The sequence below is a fragment of the Pavona decussata genome, unplaced genomic scaffold, assembly GCF_977016875.1.
Source record: "Pavona decussata unplaced genomic scaffold, jaPavDecu1.1 SCAFFOLD_24, whole genome shotgun sequence".
Classification (NCBI taxonomy): Eukaryota; Metazoa; Cnidaria; class Anthozoa; order Scleractinia; family Agariciidae; genus Pavona; species Pavona decussata.
Window position 1 is genome coordinate 1,063,580 of NW_028145447.1, and position 20,754 is coordinate 1,084,333.

The window sequence follows — 20,754 nt, forward strand, 5'->3', positions numbered from 1 at the left end:
GATGTCATCCACAGACTCAAAAGTTAGAACCTCCCTGTACAACATAATAAACAGCACTACAGGAAAGTATTTTTCAGTAGCTTTCATCTTGAATAGAACTGCTCAGTAGCGTTCATTTGAATGGTCACACTTTAAAATTTAAACCACAGACTCAAAAGTTAGAACCACCTTGTACAGCATAATAAACAGCACCACAGGAAAATACTGCTCAGTAGCTTTCATTTGGATGGTCACACTTTAGGATTTTATCCACAGACTCAAAAGTTAGAAATACTTTGTACAGCTTAATAAACATCACCAAAGGAAAGTACTGCTCAGTAGCTTTTATTTGAATGGTCACACTTTAGGATTTTCACCTTGTACAACATAATAAACAGCACTACAGGAAAGTATTGTTCAGTAGCTTTTATCTTGAATAGTCACACGGGGATTTTATGCCTAGACTTAAAAGTTAGAAGTAAGTTTACATAGTAAACAACACCACAGGGAAATACTGCTCAGTGGCTTTCGTTTGAATGGTCACTCGTTAGATTTTATCTATTGGCAAAGTTGCATAAAAATATTTTATGCCATTTAATTTCGTAAACGTTTCTGCCAAAGTTTTAGGCAAGATACCTTGGAAAATCCTTCTCATGTTCCACTTCGTATGAAAGAGTCCACAAACGATCCACTCGTGAGCGGTCGATCTTCGTACTCCGGAATATATAAAAAAATTCGAAGAGTTTATAGAACCAACTAGAATCATTCTTTTAGTCACTAAATCACTTCAGTCGTATATCTGAACCCCATAATACCCTCCTCTGGACCTTAAATTTAAATAACAATCAAGGGCTAAGTTCAGAATTCGTCGATGGCTTCAAGTTTATCGCTTTTCACTGGGATCATTCTGTGAATTTTAAATCGATTCCAGTCTAGATATGGACGTTATCTTGTAAGGTAAGGGAAGACTGATAGTTATTTATTGAGGATAACATTTGATAGTAATTAAACTGGCCCCGGTTGTTCAAAGGGCGGATAACTTTATCCAGTGGATAAGTCGCTATCCAGCGGTGCAAAGTACTCCAAACAACGCTTCTGGCAAGTTTTCAACACAATCCCATACTTAAATTAGACATAAGCTTTTACCCTATACACGAATTTTAGGGCTACAGGGAAATTGTTGCACACATTTATTTGCCGCATGGCGACCTATCCAGTGGATAAAATTATCCGCTCTTTGAACACCTGGGGCCTGATGACTGACCTCATGGTCGTCAATATAAATAGATAAATAAATGGATACTTTACTGTATGTTTCTTAATTTTGATTGTACATAAACAATTAACAAAATATTTTAGTGTATAACTACGTCGTCCACAAACGACAAAACGTGCAAAAGACAAAGCAACATACTCCCTCTTCGTTAATGGCCGTTCAGTCACTGAGCGCCAGTCCTGTTCTCCATCTATTTCTCTATCGCTTTCTTTTGTCCCCGGCCCCAATGGTAACTTCGGTTTGGTCGCCTTTCAACAGAACTAAATGCTTGAAACGTGGTTTATCTGACTTGATAAATTATACGTCGACAAACGTTAATTTCGAATTAACCCTGCCACATAAACAATTTTCTGCTTCCTGAAATTCATCGGAGGAACCGCTAGTACATCTTCGCGTAAAAGAAATATACGTCTTGCACATTCCGCTTGCTCTGCCTTTATAGATTATGCTGGAAATTCTCCACAGCTTGGGCAGAACCTGAAGAAAAATTGTCCGTGTTCACTATGTTTTCAACCGTTTCGCTTGAAAGCAGTCAAATATTGACCGGAAGTCTGATCAACGTATCGCGCTGGTTTTGAGCCAGTAAAATAGACGTGAGAATCTCGTGTGTCACATAACAAGCTAAACTCCCGCTAGCTGTTTCTTGTTCCAAAAGGAAGCTCAAACATTCATTTTCTTACACGAAAACCTCGTTAATTTTCTTAATTTTCCCCTCAGTGGCAAGAGTTGCTTTTCCATTGACACGTGTTTTTGTTATATCATCAGTAAACAAAAGTGAATAGGAGAATCTTTACTATTATATCGTACAACAACTTATGAACAAATGTTGACCATAAACTAAAAGAACATGTCACTCTTGATAGTCAGTTTAAATATTAGTATGACGTGTTGAATACTCTCAGAGCAATAAGCTTTCAAAAACTGTGCAATTTACAAGGAATTTATGGTTGGGTGGCTGACTTGTCACCGAGCCATACATTCTTTGTAAGAAAATCAGAAGTCAATAGGTTTTAAACACAATCGTTAATTTTTAATTAACGAAAGAAAACGTCAACAAATAGTAAGCAAACAATGACATTTGGAAAAATCAAACGGCGTAATTGAGTCTTCAACGATTTGTCGTCAATTTTCAATGTCAATCTATTATTCAGCTTCGACTGATAGTAAGGCCTCATGTGTAACAGAGCTCGAGGACAGTAAGAGGCGAGATGAGGTTATTATCGATTGATATAGATTTTCATTGGTCAGATCTGGTCCTTGATCAGCGTGGGATCTGGACAACACACCGCACCGCCAAAACTGTCCCTCACGCAGTGTGCTACGTCACGCACACGTGTGTATCGCGACGCACGTGTTTTAGGTTGCTTTCGATTGACCTTATTCCGGAATAAGAACAGACGGGAATAGCTGTTAGATTTCTCATTTTAAGTAATTTGGGAAGACATTTCTGTAAACTTTCGCTGACGTGCGATAATTTAAGAGTCATCTCGTACTCCAGTAACTCTAGAAACCTCTTATGAGGGATTTCTTGTCACTGTTGTACGTATCGTTATTCTGGGATAGTCGGGATAGGGTCAATTGAACGTACCCTTAGACCAGTTATGACGCAAGCGGAAGACGAACTATCAATTCTCTCGTAAACAAGTTTGCGTGATCTTGTCAAGTGTGTTGGACACTGAATAAAGTTAGAACTTCCTGCCCTGGTATATGCATAACAAGGCCTTTTACTGTGCCACAATAAACCGACGTCACATAAAGGAATATAAGCCATTAGGTCGACATGGTTGACTAGGCCCTTTGCCGCAGACAACTTATCGGTAATTAATGACTTTATGTAGAACGCAATTTATCAGCTTCGCAGCTGTTTTCTTTCTTGTGTACATTTGCATTACTTTGTATCTTTGTAAGGACTTGCTCAACTGTGTACACTGTTGATGTGACATTCAACCTCTGAGCTTACTCTTTAACTCTTAAGCACTCTGCGGGAGAGAGTTTTAATCTGTTTGAATTTTTGATAGAAACAAAACAAAGTTTAAACACTTTGTTCATTTGACCGCCAAACCACCCACGGTCTCAAAGACACTCATCGACTCTCAAAGAGTTTAATCAACTCAAGAGTAGATCTCCAGGTCTGAATTCAAACACTCGCTTTTTCTCCATGTTTGCAAGCAAACTGTGTTATCATTGGATCACATGCCCTCAGGATGGACTATGTACCCTCATCAACCGGTGATAACGTTTTAGCCAAGGAAAGAGGAGAGATCTTTTGAGATCAGCTCTTTCATATATTGTCAATAAGACTTTTTCCCATCTTTAAAATGAAAGGGGAGTAGAAATTGGTCAAGTTGACTTACATTTCCTTGGTTCGGTACTGGAGCAGTTGATTGCTAAACCGAGATGTCATACACAATTTGTCCTAGGTGATTTACGACAGAGTTACATGGCAGTTGTCTTTGTAACGCTTTTGTCTTTCTGACTTCATAATCACAGATTAATTTAATTAAAAATGATTTTGATATATGTACAGCTAAAGACAGTTTTAAAAGCTCGCTCTTTCTTTATGTCTGAGTAATATAGAGCAAGAAAAACAAATACAAAAGTTTTGTGAAGTTAAATCTTCACTGGCTTTGAATGAAGTTCTAACGGGAACTCAAACAATTTAATTTAATTAATTTTTCGTTTCAGCCAACAGTACAGCATTCAGTACAGGACTGCACAAACGTCATCACGAAGAAGCAACATTATTATCATCATCAAATCGTCATAATTATCAACATTACTTAAGTTACCGTGAACTCTTGCTTCTGCCAGAGGACAGATTCTCTGCAGTGACGACTACATTTTGCAATCTCCAAATTAGGTCTAGGAATATGCATATCATTTGATGAATTTCTCAAGTTATAGGAGAGGACAATCCGATCCACGGTAAGGAGATTTCTAAGATATGAAGGGGGAATATTACTGACAATTCTGTGCACTGCATATCAGGTTGGTTTAGTATGATATTGGTGTCCATTATATTGGAAGGACTTCGAAATTTTCCAAAACGTTAATATATACACCACAAGTACTAGAAGAATACACCGACCGAGCAAAACCACTCGTAATACTGCTTTCATATTAGAACGAAGCGTCGATTTTCAGTATTTGCGATGGGAGATCTCTAACGATTGCGGAATCTCCAATCTTCCTCCTCTACGATTTTAAATAAAAAGGACATTGTCTAATAGCGAGTGTCCTATAATACCATTCTTCTAATTTTTGGATTCTTCATTATATTCGATCACTGTGGTCCTACGATTCTAGTTTACGGATTTCCCCAGGCTAAATATTTTCTCTATTAGATAAAATGCGCGACAGATTGTCAGAAAAGTTTTTCCGATTTTTCGATGCACCTTTGCTGCGCCAAAATATATATCCTAGTCAGAAGTGCCCCATACGATTATTTCAATTCTACGATCTTATCCTACGATTGTAGTTCTTATCGATTAGTACGATTTTACCGAAGTATTATATAACAAATTGTCGGAGTGGAGCGAGGAGAAAAGTTGTGAAATTTCCGAAAATGCAAGTAAAGATTACCCAACCCTTTTAATTCTAAGTTTACGTATTTGTAACATCGATAAAAGGTAAAAATTTCTTAAAATCTTCTAGGCGCAGTTATCCATTGGAGTCAAAAGATTCACTTGTGGAAAAGGTTCCCAGGAAATTAACAATTCAACTATTTCTCGGCATGTAAAGAACAAGAAAAGGCTGGCTCACTGTTCTACTGATTGTAAGAAAAAAATAAGAGTGTAATTCATGTACAAAACAACTGGTCATTAATCAAATAAGCATTGTATTCACCTGTGGTGGGACGCCTGGCGCTTGAAAAACACACATCGATCACAATAGTAAACCGTGAGTCCAATGTGACGTTGCAGAGTATTTTCTCCCTGTTTATTACTGAAGTCTATCTGTATATACTACACCCTTCTTCCATTAATAGTATTCCGTGAACATTCCTTCCAGCGAATTCTGTTCTCTGTTCTTTAGGTTGCACGAAGCTGTTACGAAGTGAAAGGGCTTGTCCGCCATGAGTCACATTTATTTTCGAGCACGCCACCTCGTCAGGCACCTAGTCGATCCAAGGTATTAGCTGTTGAAACACAGGCTCGCCTGCTAGCACCACGAATGATTGCGCTTTCTTACAAAACAACTCTGGTTAAAAGCCGCACAAAAGCAGTCATTCGTTGTGCAGACACTTGCGAGAAACTAAATATAGCCTCGGCTATGTCTTCCTCGGCCAATCACGAGCCAGTATTAGCCCCGCTTCGCCAATCAGAAGTAAGTAAACAATAAGATCGAAATGATTTCCCACTATCTCAACCAATCAGCATTCAGTCATTTTTAACCCCGAACCAGTAAACAAATCATCACTTTCTAAGCTACTGTAGGTCCAGTTCGGGTGCCCACATGCTCTATGCACGGCCAGTGACTTCAGGTATCTAATTATTATTCTAAAGGGCAGTCATTTAGTAAGCCAGTGTCTTGAACTTTTGTTTTCTATTCGTCTATCCTTTAGGGGTGCACAAAAAGACATGGCAGAGATCAGTCATTCAAGTACAGCGCAAGGCCAAAACGACTGTAATAGTTTTGAATGTTGCATAGTTAAACATTCTTCTCAGACTACCCCGACGCCCACGCAGAGACGAGAACACCGGTACAAGAACATGCTTCATCTTTGGGAGTTCCTGCTAGAGCTTCTAGCCGACGAAAGCTGCAGATCTATCATATGTTGGAGGAAGAAAGAGAGTGGAGAGTTTAAGCTTATTGACCACCACGAGGTGGCTAAAAGATGGGGAAAATTCAAACAGAAAGAAGACATGAATTACAGCAAACTAAGTAGAGCGTTGAGGTTGTACTATCAACAGGGAATCATTAGAAAGGTGAGCTATGAAATGAACACTCTTTACCCACTTATATTGGCAAAATATACTTCTGTACAGGGAAGGTTCTTTTTAATAATAATTTGTATAATTGAATCAGAGGATATTTCGATGAGACTTGAAAGCAATAAATGGTACCTTGCACTGCATAACAATAAGCACCGCTCATTATTTCTGATACAAAATAGTGTTGACCAGACTATAGAATTTTCATGAAGGACTCGAGAGCTAAAATCGTGTTGAAAGGCACAATAATTGAGAACCAAGGGAAGTGTCGCTCACATTAGAGCTTTCGTTTTACTGGGCAAATCGGTCTGAGGTTTGTATCACAGTCTGAAGCACTTCAAACTTGTAAGGCGAAGCTGTTGTCCAGCTTGTTTTTCGCACTGCTATGAATGACAGACATCGTGAATGCGTTTCTTAAATAAAAGTGAAATTTTTCATAACTGAATATTTCATCCAAAGGTAGCAACGCGAAGAAAGCGAAGTAAAATTAAGCCTCCAGGCAAGAGAGGACGAACTACTTACTCCATGCTAATAACACGAGATTTGTTAAAAACACGCGGACTGGCTCAATAGCTTTTATAGAAGCAAAGGCGGACAATCTAATTTCACGCTCTAACAGAGTTAACATTCAACAGATGTTATCAGTTTGCAACTTCAATGGTACATTTGTCTAAAAAGGCTTGTTAATCATCGTTTAATGGCGACATTGGTGTAGTCATGAATTATTTACACGGCGTACATACTTGATAAGATATTCATTTACAGCACATTTATATGCCTTCAGGTCTTCAGAGGTTACAAACCCTGTCAGTCGCCAGCAGAAAATAATTAAATCTTTTCAAATTGTTTGGCAATGTATTTTGGTTAATGTCTTTATATACCTCATATATCACAGTCTCAAGGCGGTTTAGAATTCTGGTTTCTGTGCCGGGGTGAGATAGGACGTCAGCATGTAAAGGCTTCACTGGTAGCTTCCATCAGTCCATCTATTGATCTGACGCACCCACCCAACCCATGCATGAATATGAAAGAAAGATGAAATGAGAGATAGAGATGGAGCACCACACTGGGGTGTATTAATTTGCGGATTTCTGTTGTCGGCTTAATCTTAACCCAAATTTTTATTTCCTCAGGAGTTGCGATTAGATAATAGCATACGATGACAAGTTGTTCTTTTATAACAATCATGAAATACAACCCATTTAGAGCTGGGTCTGCAATAGAAATTAACTTACCGTATATTTGAAATCTCTTATAGTACCCCTTGTGAAGGGTACCTTGATTCTTTAAATGTTAGTTCATGGGCCAATCTCTGGATATCAAAGAATTTTGTCCTTCCACCGACGGAAATTAAACTGTCGTCTTTTGAAACACTGGCCACATGTATCAGCTATTGTTCAGCTGTTTTCAATGTTTTGTTTGACAACTGAAACTTTTAATTAAAAGTATCAGATAATTATAACTGTAACGTGTCATGTTCACTCAGCGGAACGTTATTTCTTGAAAACATTCTACGACAAGGCCAAGAAATTCCTAATAGTTCTGCTGGATAATATGAAATGATTTCCCAATGAGTAATCATTACCATCAAGACTAATCAATGAGATCGAGTGAGCGATGACATGAAATAAGTAATCAGTAGGCCACAGAATGTTTTGTCTTTGATTAATCGTCGATTATTAGTAATAACACTCTATTCAAAGACATATGCAATAAACATTGCACGTAATCTATTTGAAAAGGAGGACCGTGAGGTTAGCCCTATGGAAACAATCAAAAAGTATCAAAATGTATAGTATAGTTCCAAAACGATCATATAAATAATATTTATGTAGAATGTAAAATGTAAATATGAACTATAGTACATTGATTATGCTCGTTTATGTGGACTGAAGGAGCAGTTTAAAAAAAGAAAAGAAACTGAATCATTGAATGTTCATCTACTGTTTTAAACTTTGTTTAAATTAATTGATTTTGATGTCCAAATAACTTGTTTGGTAAATTGTCCCAATCTTTGATTATTCTAACAAAGAAGTTCTTCAGGGAGTTAACATTTGCTGATTTCGTTTGGATCTTATACAGCTATTTCAATTAACAAGACAGGACCTCAAGGTTATGGGATTTTTTATGAAGAAATTTCACCAAAATCAGCTATGCCTCGCCCGTTCAGTGAAGATCTAAGGGCCATTTGGATGAAAAAATGTTAGGATATCAAGTGGATGAGGTGGCAGCTGCTTTAAGGATGCGGCCAAGAACTATCGAGCGTTGTGTCTCAAAAGTTTTAAATTTCGGGGAAGCAAAAGCAAACACCACTGGAAGACCGATAAACAGTGTGGCAATGCACCCGCACGTGGAATTTTTGATTATGGAAGCACACTACGCAACTTAAGCAACGACGACGGCGACGACAACGACCACGCCACAAAACAATTGGTTTAATGAGGAAAACCAATCGCTCTGCACGTGCGTTTTAAATTTTGGTACATTTCTATGCCTTCCTCTGCAAAACAACAATGTGAAATGACCAAATTCAAGGTTGTGTGAAGAACGTGAACGTGAACGTGAATTCTTCATTCTCTTTGTTAACTCGAATGTTACGCGTACCAATTTCGTTCCTGGGTAGTTCGCAATTTTTTGTTCGAGGGGTCGAAATAATCGCGAAGTAGCACAAATGAAATGAAGTTTTATTTTCAAGTGACGTTTTCGTTGATGTCGCCGTTGTCGTTCCTTTAGTTCCCTACTGTCAGAAATTGCCGGCATCGATGTGTATACTGCGAGGTTTTGTTTTTCGCTTTTAAAACACGTAAACAAACGTTTAATTACAGTGTTTTCTTTCATCCTACTTGTCGCGCCTCCGAAAATATATTAAGAACTACCCATATTACCTTTCGGTCTTGTCTTTAAGCTGGAAGCTTTCATCCGACAACGTTTATTGAAATAGCTGTATGGATGGTTAGCTCTAGTGGTTTTCCTTTTAAAGTACACGAAGTAGTCATTGAAGTCCAAGCGATTTAGAGCAAGCACTGTCTTGTAACATTGCACTGAGGACAGGCACTCTCATCGATGTTCAAGTGTGTCAGTTCCAATAGCCCTTTTCACTGTTAACTCTGCTCATTTGCATTACAATGAAATCTAGCATGTATGTGAGGCAATTTCGGGCTATTTTGTAGTTTTAGCCCGAAATTGCCTCGCATCCACGTTGGATAACATTGTAATGCTAATGAGAAAAATCAACCATGAAAAGGGCTATTTAGTAATTTCCGTCGTTCTTCGTAAGGCATCTCGTGTTGTTTCTGACCAAGAGCAATTATTGATTCTCTTTGTTGTACTTTTTCGATAGCGAATTTTTTCTTTGACTAAGTAGGGTGACTATACTGGGCATACATATCCTGAGATAGGTCTTACCAATGGCTTCTAAAGCATAGAGAAGATTTCTTTGTTCTTACTGTCAAATAAATGCACTGCTTTAGTAGGCCCAACAGTTTGTTTGCTGACCCTGAAGAAGACTTGTGGTACTATTTGAAATATTGGCCAAAATAAACTGCCATTTGTCGTAGTATCAGCCCTTCAATGAGTTTGGTTTCCTTACATGAGCTGCTTAGTAGTACTTTCCTGTGTTCCTTTTTATTATGCTGTACAAGGTGGTTCTAACTATGGGACTGTGAATGAAATCCCAAAATGTGACCATTCAAATGAAAGTTGCTGAACATTACTTAGACTGCAAGCAGTCCCTTTCTGGTCAGTCGAGATGGTGCGCTCACAGCGCAGCGAGACTGGAGCCTTTCCCCAAGCCCCCCTCCGCTCGTTTGCTCCAGTTTTTTCGCGCTCGGCTATTTCGCGCAACCTCTCGACTATCCAGAAAGGGACTGCTTGCAGTCTAAACATTACTTTCCTGTAGAGCTGTTTATTATGTTATACAAGGTGCCGGTTCTAGTTTTCAATCTGTGGATGAAATTCTGAAGGGTAACCATTCAAATGAAAGCTACTGAGCATTACTTTCCTGTAGTGCTGATTATTATGCTTTACAAGGTGGATCTAACTTTTGAGTCTGTGACCTGGATGATTAAATCCTAAAGTGTGACCATTTAAATGAAAGTTACCGAGCAGTACTTTCCTGTGATACAGTTTGTTGTGCTATTGTTAAGACAAAAACTACTGAGCATTATATTTATATCTCTGTGGTGCTGTTTTTATGATTTCGTAGGAAGTGGTTTTATTTCTAACCCACTCTTTATAGGTGCTAGAGAAAATTCTAAGTTGTGACCATTCTTATATTAAATAATACAAATTGACAGTACTTTACTCTGCTCAGCTGTACTATTTCACTGCTTTGCTAAATAAAATAAGGTTCGTTTTCAACCATTGACTGCTTGTTGCATGGCCCTTAGTTACTAGGAAAAAAGATTTAAAATTACTTTAACAACAGTTAAAAAAAATAATAATTGTAAACTTAATGTCTTATTCTGTAACCCTCATTTTATTTACATAGGTTAAAGGCCAGATGCTGGTGTACAAGTTTTACAAGCTTCCCTATAAATACGAACCAGGAGTCACTAGATCAACATATCAAGAATATAAAAGAAAAAACGCCGGTCTTCATTACCCAGAATCACAAAAAGCCAAACCTTTACCACCTCCGATATTCCCTGGATATTCAACTGCAACTTCAGCGGTTTTCCCCACGAGGACCCCCCTCGGGAAACGTTTCTCCTGGCCAGTTGGTCCAATGCCTTCCCCTGGAGTTGGTTGGTGCCCAGAACCTGTGCTCTGCACATGTGCGTCTTCATTTTGCTGTTGCAAAAGTAGAATCTTTCGCCCAGTTTTGGTACATTCAGAACTGTTTGGTTGACAGCTATCTGAGCCTAACCATGCGAACAAACCAATCCACAGGTTTAGAAGCTAGAACCACCTTACACATCATCATAAACAGTAACATTGGAAAACCAGGGAAAAGCATTGTTATAAGTAGTACTTTACGATTTTATCTATTGGAAAAGTTGCGTACAAATAGTATGCCATTTAATTTCGCAAACGTTTCTGTCAAAGTTTTAGGCAAGATACCTTGGGAAATGTTTCTCATGTTTCACTTCGTACGAAAGAGTCCACAAACGATCCACTCGTGAGCGGTCGATTTTCGCACTCCGGAATTTATAAGAAAATTCGAAGAGTTCATAGAACCAATCAGAATCATTCTTTTAGTCGCTGAATCACTTCATTCGTATATCTAAGTCCCATAAATGACACTCCTCTGGACCTTAAATTTAAATAACAATCGAGGGTTTAGTTCAAACTTCTCGATGGCTTCAACTTTGCCGCTTTTCACCGGGATCATTCTGTGAATTTTCAATCAATTCCAGTCTAGATATGGACGATATCTTGTTAGTTAAGATAATGTAAGGGAAGACTATTTATCGCTCGAGGGTAACATTTGACACTGATGACTGACCTCATGGTCCTCAAAAATAAATAAATAAAAAAAAAATAAATAAATGAATAAATAAATAAATAAATAAATAAATAAAAATAAATAAATAAATAAAAATAAATAAATAAATGAATAAATAAACAAATACCCCATGTTTCTTAATTTTGATTGTACATAAACAATTAACGAAATATTTTAGTGTATAACTACGTCGTCCACAAACGACAAAAAGTGGAAAAGACAAAGCAACATACTCCCTCTTCGTTAATGGCCGTTAAGTCACTGAGCGCTTTGTCCTGTTCTCCATCTATTTCTCTATCGCTTACTTTTGTCTCCGGCCACAATGGTAAGTTCGGTTTGGTCGCCTTTCAGCAGAACTAAATGCTTGCAACGTGCTATATCTTCCTTTACTTACACGGCAACAAACGTCACTGAAACGTTAATTTCGAATTAACCCTGCTACATAAACAATTTTCTGCTTCGTGAAATTCATCGGAGGAACCGCTAGTACATCTTCGCGTAAAAGAAATATTAATACGTCTTGCACATTCCACTTGCTCTGCCTTTAGGGATTATGCTGGAAATTCTTCACAGCTTGGGCAGAACCTGAAGAAAAATTGTCTGTGCTCACTATGTTTTCAGCCGTTTCGCTTGAAAGCCGTCAAATACTGACCGGAAGTCTGATCAACGTATCGCGTTGGTTTTCAGCCAGTAAAAATAGACGTCAGAATCCTTCTCGTGTGTTACATAACATGCTAAACTCCTGCTAGCTGATTTTGTTCCTAAAGGAAGTTCAAACATTCGTTTTCTTACACGAAAACCTCGTTAATTTTCTTAATTTGCCCTTCAGTGGTCGTATTAAACGCACTTCAACTTTAGCGGGTACGAGGCAGAGGGTTAGCTTTGTCTTCTCAGGGGCCATCGAATTTTGCCAAAAGAGCGGGAAAACAGCGTCGCAGAGCGGCCTGGAGAACGCAAAACGGTATAAGAGTCCCACAACACAATGTACACCATGCAGACACCTGCACATTTTAAAAGCTCTATTTTCAGTGGACCCTGATAACCTGCAGCTCGTTGTTTTGACCTCTCGACCAATCATGTAAAGCGTTGCAAACTGTGCAGATCGCCGCTAGCTTTTCAGTCATTTGGTAATTGTGCTATTGACACGGTTACAAAACATTGATGGAAGTGTCCTCCTCACGTCACTCAACGCTTAGTGGAGATCAAGCACCGCATGCCGTGATGATCCAAATGACAGCTTGCGGGGCATCGAAACAGGTGATATTTCTCGTAAGTATCTGCCTGCCTTTAACAGCTGGCTGCCTTTAAGACCGAAAGCGAGCCTTGACTCATAGGTTACGCTGGCAGCCCTATGAAGTTTACAGAAATGCATCTTACGTTTTATACTGCACAATAATAATAACAACAACAAAATGGCGGAAAACATCCTTTATTATATTTACCTTGATTTTTCTTTACATTATATTCTTCATTTCTTCTAACAGAGAATGCTCATGGTTAACTGATATCCATAAATGTAACTTGATTGTTTTTAGCGTTTATCTTGTTTGTTTGTGAACATAACACATGAAAAGGTGTACTATTTTGATGCCTAGAGACTGATTATACATCGCTCAAATATCACAGAAAAATATATTCACTGTCACTTTAGAACAAGGTTATGAATCTGCGTCAAAAAAGTTTTTTTTAATTTAACTAAAAGCACTAAAATGGATTTCTTTGTTCCTAACTATAAGATGGTGGCGACATGCGGGTGATAATGATAATGATATCATTATGACGATAATGATGGTGACGTCGTTGATGATAGTAATGATGTTCTTCATGATGACGTAATGATAATGACATTGATGATGATGAAGATGATAAAGATGATAACGCTATGTTGACGGTGATAATGACATGAAAATGTTTTTCATTATTACGTCAGTAAAGGTTTGCTATAAGCGACGTGATTTTAAGTCAGAACTAAAATGGTTGAGTTCGCTTGATTACTGACACACGAATGGAAGAGGGTGTAGTGGCTGCCACGTGAACAATAGGAGCAACTTGCTCAACCGGTTGACTAACTGGCACATAAGGTTCAATACCAAACGTCATCGTTTCCACGGCAACGGGAGCAATGATCCTTGATTGAGCGGTACAAAGTGGCGGTACAAGAGGTGTGGGATCTGGATACCACGGGAGAGGACGCAGTGGAGTGGATATCAATGGCACTGACTGTCTTCTCCCCACAGGGGTAGTGACGGGAGTAAATGCCGATCTAGTTGTTGATTCAATGCTGATTGTCTGGGGAGGGGCTGAGTGTGCTTTTCTCTGCGAAGTGCATGCGTCCATCCAGTTCTCTTTCTTCCGTGACATTGACGAGCCGGGTCCTTGCTGCTCACTGCATCCAGTGTTCCTGGGAGTATGTCGTGACGTTGTCACGTCAAGTTCTTGTTGTTCAGCGCACACATTGATCCCGTGCACCTGTCGTGACCTTGTCACGCTACGTTCTTCCTGCTCAATGCATGCGTTGATCCTGTTCCCATGATGCCTTGATCTTGTCACGCCAGGTTTATAGTTGTAGGGAAGCTTGTGAAATCTGTACATCAACTTTTTGTTTGGAGCCTGAGAAGAGTGAATTTGAATGTCATCACTCACATTAATTGCAAGTGAAAATCGACTGTCCTACGTAATCAAAGCTATTCTACGATAAATCTGGGATGAGGTCTCTATTCCACATAGTCATGACTAATCCGGCTGCGATAAATCTCAGATAAGGTATTTCGATATAAGAGTATAAAGGGTGATATTGGTGGTTTGCATTGCCGCCATGTTGGTGTGCAAGACAAAATAAAATTTGTTCATATAGTTTACATAAAAATGGAAGTTAACTCCCAGAGGAGAAAAATCGATATATTGTATTGTTCCTGTACACCAACATGGCCGTCAAGACGTCACATGTAAACCATAAATTCTTTAAAAGCTTTGAAACGAATTCTATAAAGGTACCTGAGGTTACTGTCACTTGGGCGTGGCTCAACCAGGTGCCACAAGCCCTTCTTGTGAGCTATTGATTGGACAGGCCTGAAGTTTATCGGTATGTCACTGACTTAGCCTGGCTAAAATGATTGTGCTACTTCTCGAAGTTTTGTGTCTGTCACCCGTGACTATTAACCCATTCTTCATCTTTTAAGTTTTTCGTCAAGTGCTCTTCTCTCTGCCTTTACAGCGCTGTACATATTTATTTATCGTAGTAAAGTCAAAATAAGGTGTCTTGCCTAATATAATCTAAAACAGAGCACCATCTGTCCTCAACTTACAGGGAAAGGTGCTATTTACTAGTGCTGTACAAGGTGGCTCTAACTTTTGAGTCTGTCAATGAAATCCTAAAGTGTGATCATTCAAATGAGAGGTACTGAGCAGTACTTTCCTGTGGTGCTGTTTATTATGCTGTACAAGGTGGCTCTAACTTTTGAGTCTTTTGATGGTATCCTAAAGTGTGACCATTCAAATGAGAGGTACTGAGCAGTACTTTCCTGTGGTGCTGTTTATTATGCTGTATAAGGTGGTTCTAACTTTTGAGTCTGTGGATGAAATCCTTAAGTGTGACCATTCAAATGAAAGCTACTGAGCAGTACTTTCCTGTGGTGCTGTCTTTTATGCTGTACAAGGTGGCTCTAACTTTTGAGTCTGTCAATGAAATCCTAAAGTGTGACCATTCAAATGAGAGGTACTGAGCAATATTTTTCTGTGGTGCTGTTTATTATGCGGTACAAGGTGGCTCTAACTTTTGAGTCTGTCAATGAAATCCTAAAGTGTGACCATTCAAATGAGAGGTACTGAGCAATACTTTTCTGTGGTGCTATTTATTATGCTGTACAAGGTGGCTCTAACTTTTGAGTCTGTCAATGAAATCCTAAAGTGTGACCCTTCAAATGAGAGGTACTGAGCAATACTTTTCTGTGGTGCTGTTTATTATGCTGTACAAGGTGGCTCTAACTTTTGAGATTGTCAATGAAATCCTAAAGTGTGACCATTCAAATGAAAGCCTACTAAGCAGTACTTCCCTGTAGGGCTGTTTATTATGCTGTACAAGGTGGCTCAGTAAGTTTTGAGTCTGTTGATGAAATCCTAAAGTGTGACCATTCAAATGCAAGCTACTGAGCGGTACGTTCCTGTATAGTGCTGTTTGCTGTACAAGATGGTCCTAACTGTGAGTCTGTGGATGAAAGTGTGACATTCAAATGAAAGCTACTGAGCAGTTCTTTCCTGTGGTGCTGTTTATTATGCTGTACAAGGTGGTTCTAACTTTTGAGTCTGTGGATGAAATCCTAAAGTGTAACCATTCAAATGAAAGCTACTGAGCAGTAGTTTCCTGTAGTGATGTTTATTATGCTGTAGAAGATGGTTCTGTGGATGAAATCCTGAAGTACGGGTACGTATTACTTTCCTGAGGAAGTAATACTCGCTCAGTGGGGTAGCTCGTTCCTACAGTTCGTTGTGTTTCTTAATTGCTTCTTTCTCTCGTCTATCACAACCTGATGTAGACGAAAAAGTTTTGAACTTTACCAACCTTTTTAATGATCCCTTGTTTATAATAATACCTCAGCGATCTGCTAAGATTCTCATAAGTCATCACCCTTTTCTTCTTAAACATTCCCCATTTTTTTGCCAATTCATGAGGGTTTTGAACTTTGAACTCCCCACGATCCTCCCTAGTCCAGGTTATAATTGAACGACAGTTTTCGTTTGCTAGAAGCTCCAGCAGAAATTCCCACAGATGTACAATATTCTTGTAATGGGTTTCCCTCGTGAATCCCGGTGAATCTATAAAAACAAGTGGTAACAAAATTGATGAGTTCATGACAACAACTAGAACAGCAAAACTTTATTACATCGCAAACGAATAAATTTATGCAAAAATTCTTTCACCCGCATGTAGCTAACTAACAAATACATTTGTAAGTAAACTACCTTCGCTCGGAACTGAGCGGAGAAGAAAAACAAACATGGCGGCGGCCGGCCGTTCAGCAGCCAAAAGCAGCTGTTTTGGTTCCCTTGTCCACTTGGTAATTACCCCGACCGAAATTTCGGCATGCCGAGTAAACCAAACGAAAAGTTATTTCACTTTCTGGGATCTTCCGAGTGTTAGCTGATCATCCTCCCTCCATGTAAATTAAATTGACCATTTTAATGAAACCTACTCACTAGAGCACTATACTTTCCCGTGGTGTTGTCTACTATGCTATACAATGTTGCTGTTTGAACTTCATGCTCTGGATTAGGCCAAAATTATGAAGGCGACCGTTGAAATGATGGGGTATTCATCATGAAAGAGTTTAAGAAAGTAAAGCATAGTTTTACTGAAGGCAAATGTGGTGGTGAAGTGGAATTGTTCCAGAAGCATTTACCGATGTGACCTTGATGACATTCCGCTATGTTAGTGGAACAAACCAGATCTGGTCAATTGCCAAGAGAATCGCGGTACCCAAGAGTGAGGACCGCAAATACTTAATTGTTCCCACAAACCACAAAAAATCGCCAATCGGCAAAACAAAACTCCCGCAAAATTTTCGTGCTGCACGGTAAGCTATTCAACACAACGATGACCATGAACACTATGCTAGATAAACATCTTAGAATCAACGAAAATGGTTTCATGGTCGAAGTATCGTCAATCACATCCTAGCTTTACGGAAGACTTACAGAGTGAAGGCTAACAATCTACCTGCAGTCCTCACATTCATAGATGGCAAGGCCTTTGATTTTGTCAGCGGGACCACGATGGTCAAGACACTTTACGCGACATAGGTGGAATGCTGACCGACAGAGAAGGAGAGATCAATCTTTTCTAAGCAACAATAGAATCAGTTCTCTATGGGTTTGAAACGAGGACCATCACCAGTAAGACCGCCAAGCAGCTCGATGGATGCCTAAAAAGCCTTCTAAGAACAGTTCTTAGTCAAAGTTGACAGAGATTACAGAGCTCTACTGGAGTCAGTCAACTTCCACTCACTGGTAAAATAAGATGAAGACCATTGAAACTGACTCGACATTGCTATAGGAAGAAGGATGAAATTGTCTCTCGTCTCCTATTAAGGACTCCAACCTATGGTAGTATAAAGGCAAGTGGAAGACCACCTAACAATCTACATTGACGTGCCCAAAGTGGGCACAGGTCTTGAGGTAAAAGATCTGAGGAATCGGTAAAAGAGGATCAAGGCTTTTTGGCGAATCATCGAAGCTCGAGAGGTCTCGGCTAAAAGAAAAGGAAAAAGAAATGACGCCCCTGGACAAAGTCGCGAGGAGCTCTAGGATCTGTAATAAACCACTAATGACACCGAGAAACCAACTGAGAATAGGTAACTGGAAGGATAGCTGCAGGATGTTAGGACTTGTGTGTCACCGCATGTGACACGGAGAAGATGCCGGATGCGGTGATTCAAATTAACGTTATGCAAGGTGCTGCTTATTATGCTATAGAATGTGATTATTTCTTTGTTTCTTTAGATACAATTTTAAGGTGTAACAAACTTGAGGAAATGAAAGCTTTTTAAGTACAGTAGTACAGTACAGTACTTTCCTATGGTACGATTTGTTACGCTGACTACAATGCGATGCATTCTTTCGATTCCGTGTTGATTACTTTTAAAGTGTGACCAGTTTATGGTTAGTTTAGTCAGATTAGTTTCAAATGTTGTCGTGGTCATTTGGTGTGTACATTCGTGGAGAAAATCCTAAACTGAATAAAATGTGACCTGTTAAAATAATGAAAGGTATTGGGTCGGTATTGAGCAGTCTTTCTTTGAATTCCTGTCAAAGGTTACCCTTACTTTCGAATCCGTCGGGACGAATCGTTAAGTGTGACAGCTGAGATGAAAGCTATTATAATCATTACTTTTTTGCGGTGCTGTTTATTATGATATGATGAAGTAGTTCAACTGACTTTCTTGAGTTCCATTGTGCTACACAAGGCGATGCCGTTTTGACTTCTGACTCTTGTGTGTGCAAAGCCCCGACATGAAAATTGCAATGAACACCCAGTTTTTTTTTGTTTGATGTCGTTTCTCCTTGAAATTTTTCCCAAGAACGGGTTTTGACATATGAACTCATTTTAGAGTTAATTTAACTAAATAAGCATAACATAGAGACTCTACCTTTAAGTTCACAGTCCATTTGCGAACGTAGTGTGTCAGGCATGTTGGCTACTTTACTTCAGCGAAAATTCTTCTCACTAATTCCACAAACTCTTTTCTGCCTCTGTTAAGCAGATGTTTGCTCTTTATTGGAAGCAATTTAAATTGCAGCAATTTATAAACACTTCCAGAGGAAAAGGAGAATTATTTGGAGAGGAAGTAGTGAATTTGAGGAATGAGTTCCTCGCGGCGATCCGTGTTCCTTAGCGCAGGCGACTGGTATTCCGCTTACCATAACAGTTTTGTTTTGACAACCGCGCAACAAACTTCCAGTCTAAATATTTTGATAAATAAATTTAAGTGAAAATAAAGACCACATTAATGTAAATGAAAAGTAATGGCATAAGGTTTTCGTTTGCCGAGTATCCACAATTTAAAATTTTGTCCTCACAGAAGATTAACTCACCTAAAGTGTTTCGATTTTCATTTCCGCTGATGCAGAAATTATTTCAAAGCAAATATTTGAAGGAATAACAGACAGAACAAGATCTCCTTTAAAGCAATTGTAACTCAACATTAGCCGAGTTTAATTTATATCGTTTTTTTTTCTTACGCAAAAATACGTTTGTGCTCTACTGAAATTTGGTGAAACTGTAAATCTGCAGAAACTGCCAATTCGGTATAAGGCAAGAGACTATGAGATACCTTATAGTCTCTTGGTATAAGGTCAAGGAAAGTCAACTTCCGAATTGAAAGTAAAAGTGCAAACGCAGGAAACGTTCAGATACGGATCTTGATTGAGGTACTGGAATATCAGCTAGTTGTTTAATTTTTGTTCATTTCTAAGCTAACAGATAAGAGTTAGTAATTTTCATAGTTTCAAGCAAATTTCGTGGGTCATCATGTCCTTGGCTGGCGTTTGAAAACGTGGAATTTCGCGGCTGATAGTTAAAATGTCTTTAATTTCTCAGCGATCAGTTCAAGCTCACCCTGATGCTCTCTAGACTTAAAACTTTCAGTTTCTTGTTCCGCTCAAGTTTATCCGTGACATTCGTGATTTCAATCACGTATTCAGGAACCGGGGGCTGGACTAGAAAGTACGTCAGAGGCCAATCCCTGATCCACAGGCTACCAACCTTTGTTATATTGGTTTACTGTGCTTTTCATTGATTGTATTCCTCAACAAACAAGCATGTGTGCACATGTGGTTGACATTCCAAGTATTGTAATTACTGCAACTTGTACTGAAGAAGTCGGAAGGGGCTAAACGTCTGGAAAGGTGCATTTAAAGGGGGCAGTATCATGGGAGATATCATGATTTTGGGCAAAAATTCACTAAATTTAAACTTTGAACACTGTGTTAATTAATATCTAAATCGCTAATTTAGAGAAATATTAATAGTGACTCTACTGAGACGAAAACCAAAACATAGTACAACCGATTTTTGGTGCGTTTCGACAGCGAAAATTGAAAACGTCGGCCCGATGTTTTCAAATTTAAACCCTTTTTTATTTTGGTCATCTGCCGGCGAAAATATCCGTGGTTAGTTTCTTTGCATCCTGATGGTCTCAGTTTAATGGAATTTTGGTCGTAATATCTTGGCTGCTATCAACCGAAGAGCACCTTTTCGATTTTCAATGTGTTACTAAAAATAGTGTGATACTGTCCCTTTAACGACATTTGAGAGTTTCGCTGTTCGCTTCTAGTGGAATTTGTTCTATCTGTTTCGATATCTGAAACATTTCTTTCTTAAACGCTCCACTTCTTAGGCTAAGAATAACTCTTAGACGTAGCTAAAACGTTGACCCGTAAAATCAGTTAACTCTGTGTGATATTTTTATTTCGTGGGTCAAAGTAATAAATAAGTTCATGTAAATAAAACGCAATGAAAGCAACAATATAATCTTGAAAAGTCATTAATGTTGAAAATATGGCCAAAACGTTGGCCTCGTTAATATACATTTAAGCTTCGTTTTAGAAATTAAAATACAAAAAGA

The 20,754-nt window shown here is 38.8% G+C and overlaps 2 protein-coding genes across 6 annotated transcripts in view; one reads left to right on the forward strand and one right to left on the reverse strand.

The window, feature by feature from the left end:
* The window catches only part of LOC146485901 (DNA-binding protein D-ETS-3-like), a 61,718-nt gene extending 50,073 nt beyond the window's left edge, over positions 1-11,645 (forward strand). For 2 of the 5 annotated variants that reach the window (XM_085102909.1, XM_085102908.1), the window contains exons 2-3: positions 5,820-6,183; positions 10,679-11,645. In XM_085102909.1, the coding sequence (XP_084959035.1) occupies positions 5,820-6,183; positions 10,679-11,038 (724 nt within the window). In that variant the 3' untranslated portion in view covers positions 11,039-11,645. The other 3 variants (XM_085102906.1, XM_085102910.1, XM_085102907.1) reach the window with 3 other exon arrangements.
* Positions 11,646-12,673: 1,028 nt separating this feature from the next.
* On the reverse strand, positions 12,674-19,063 carry LOC146485906 (uncharacterized). The gene is made up of 3 exons (XM_085102892.1): positions 18,778-19,063; positions 16,194-16,447; positions 12,674-14,245 (listed from the first exon to the last, which is right to left on the reverse strand). Exons 1-3 carry the CDS (start codon positions 18,818-18,820, stop codon positions 13,604-13,606), a joined length of 939 nt encoding a protein of 312 aa, XP_084959018.1. The 5' UTR covers positions 18,821-19,063; the 3' UTR covers positions 12,674-13,603.
* Positions 19,064-20,754: the final 1,691 nt, after the last annotated feature.

Coding starts and splice junctions, on each gene's coding strand:
- LOC146485906 (XM_085102892.1), bottom strand. CDS start 18,820: ATGCCTGACACACTACGTTCGCAAATGGACTGTGAACTTAAAG. Junction 16,448..18,777: donor AATGGACTGTGAACTTAAAG/GTAGAGTCTCTA, acceptor TTGTTTTTATAG/ATTCACCGGGATTCACGAGG. Junction 14,246..16,193: donor AACAAGGGATCATTAAAAAG/GTTGGTAAAGTT, acceptor CACTCTTCTCAG/GCTCCAAACAAAAAGTTGAT.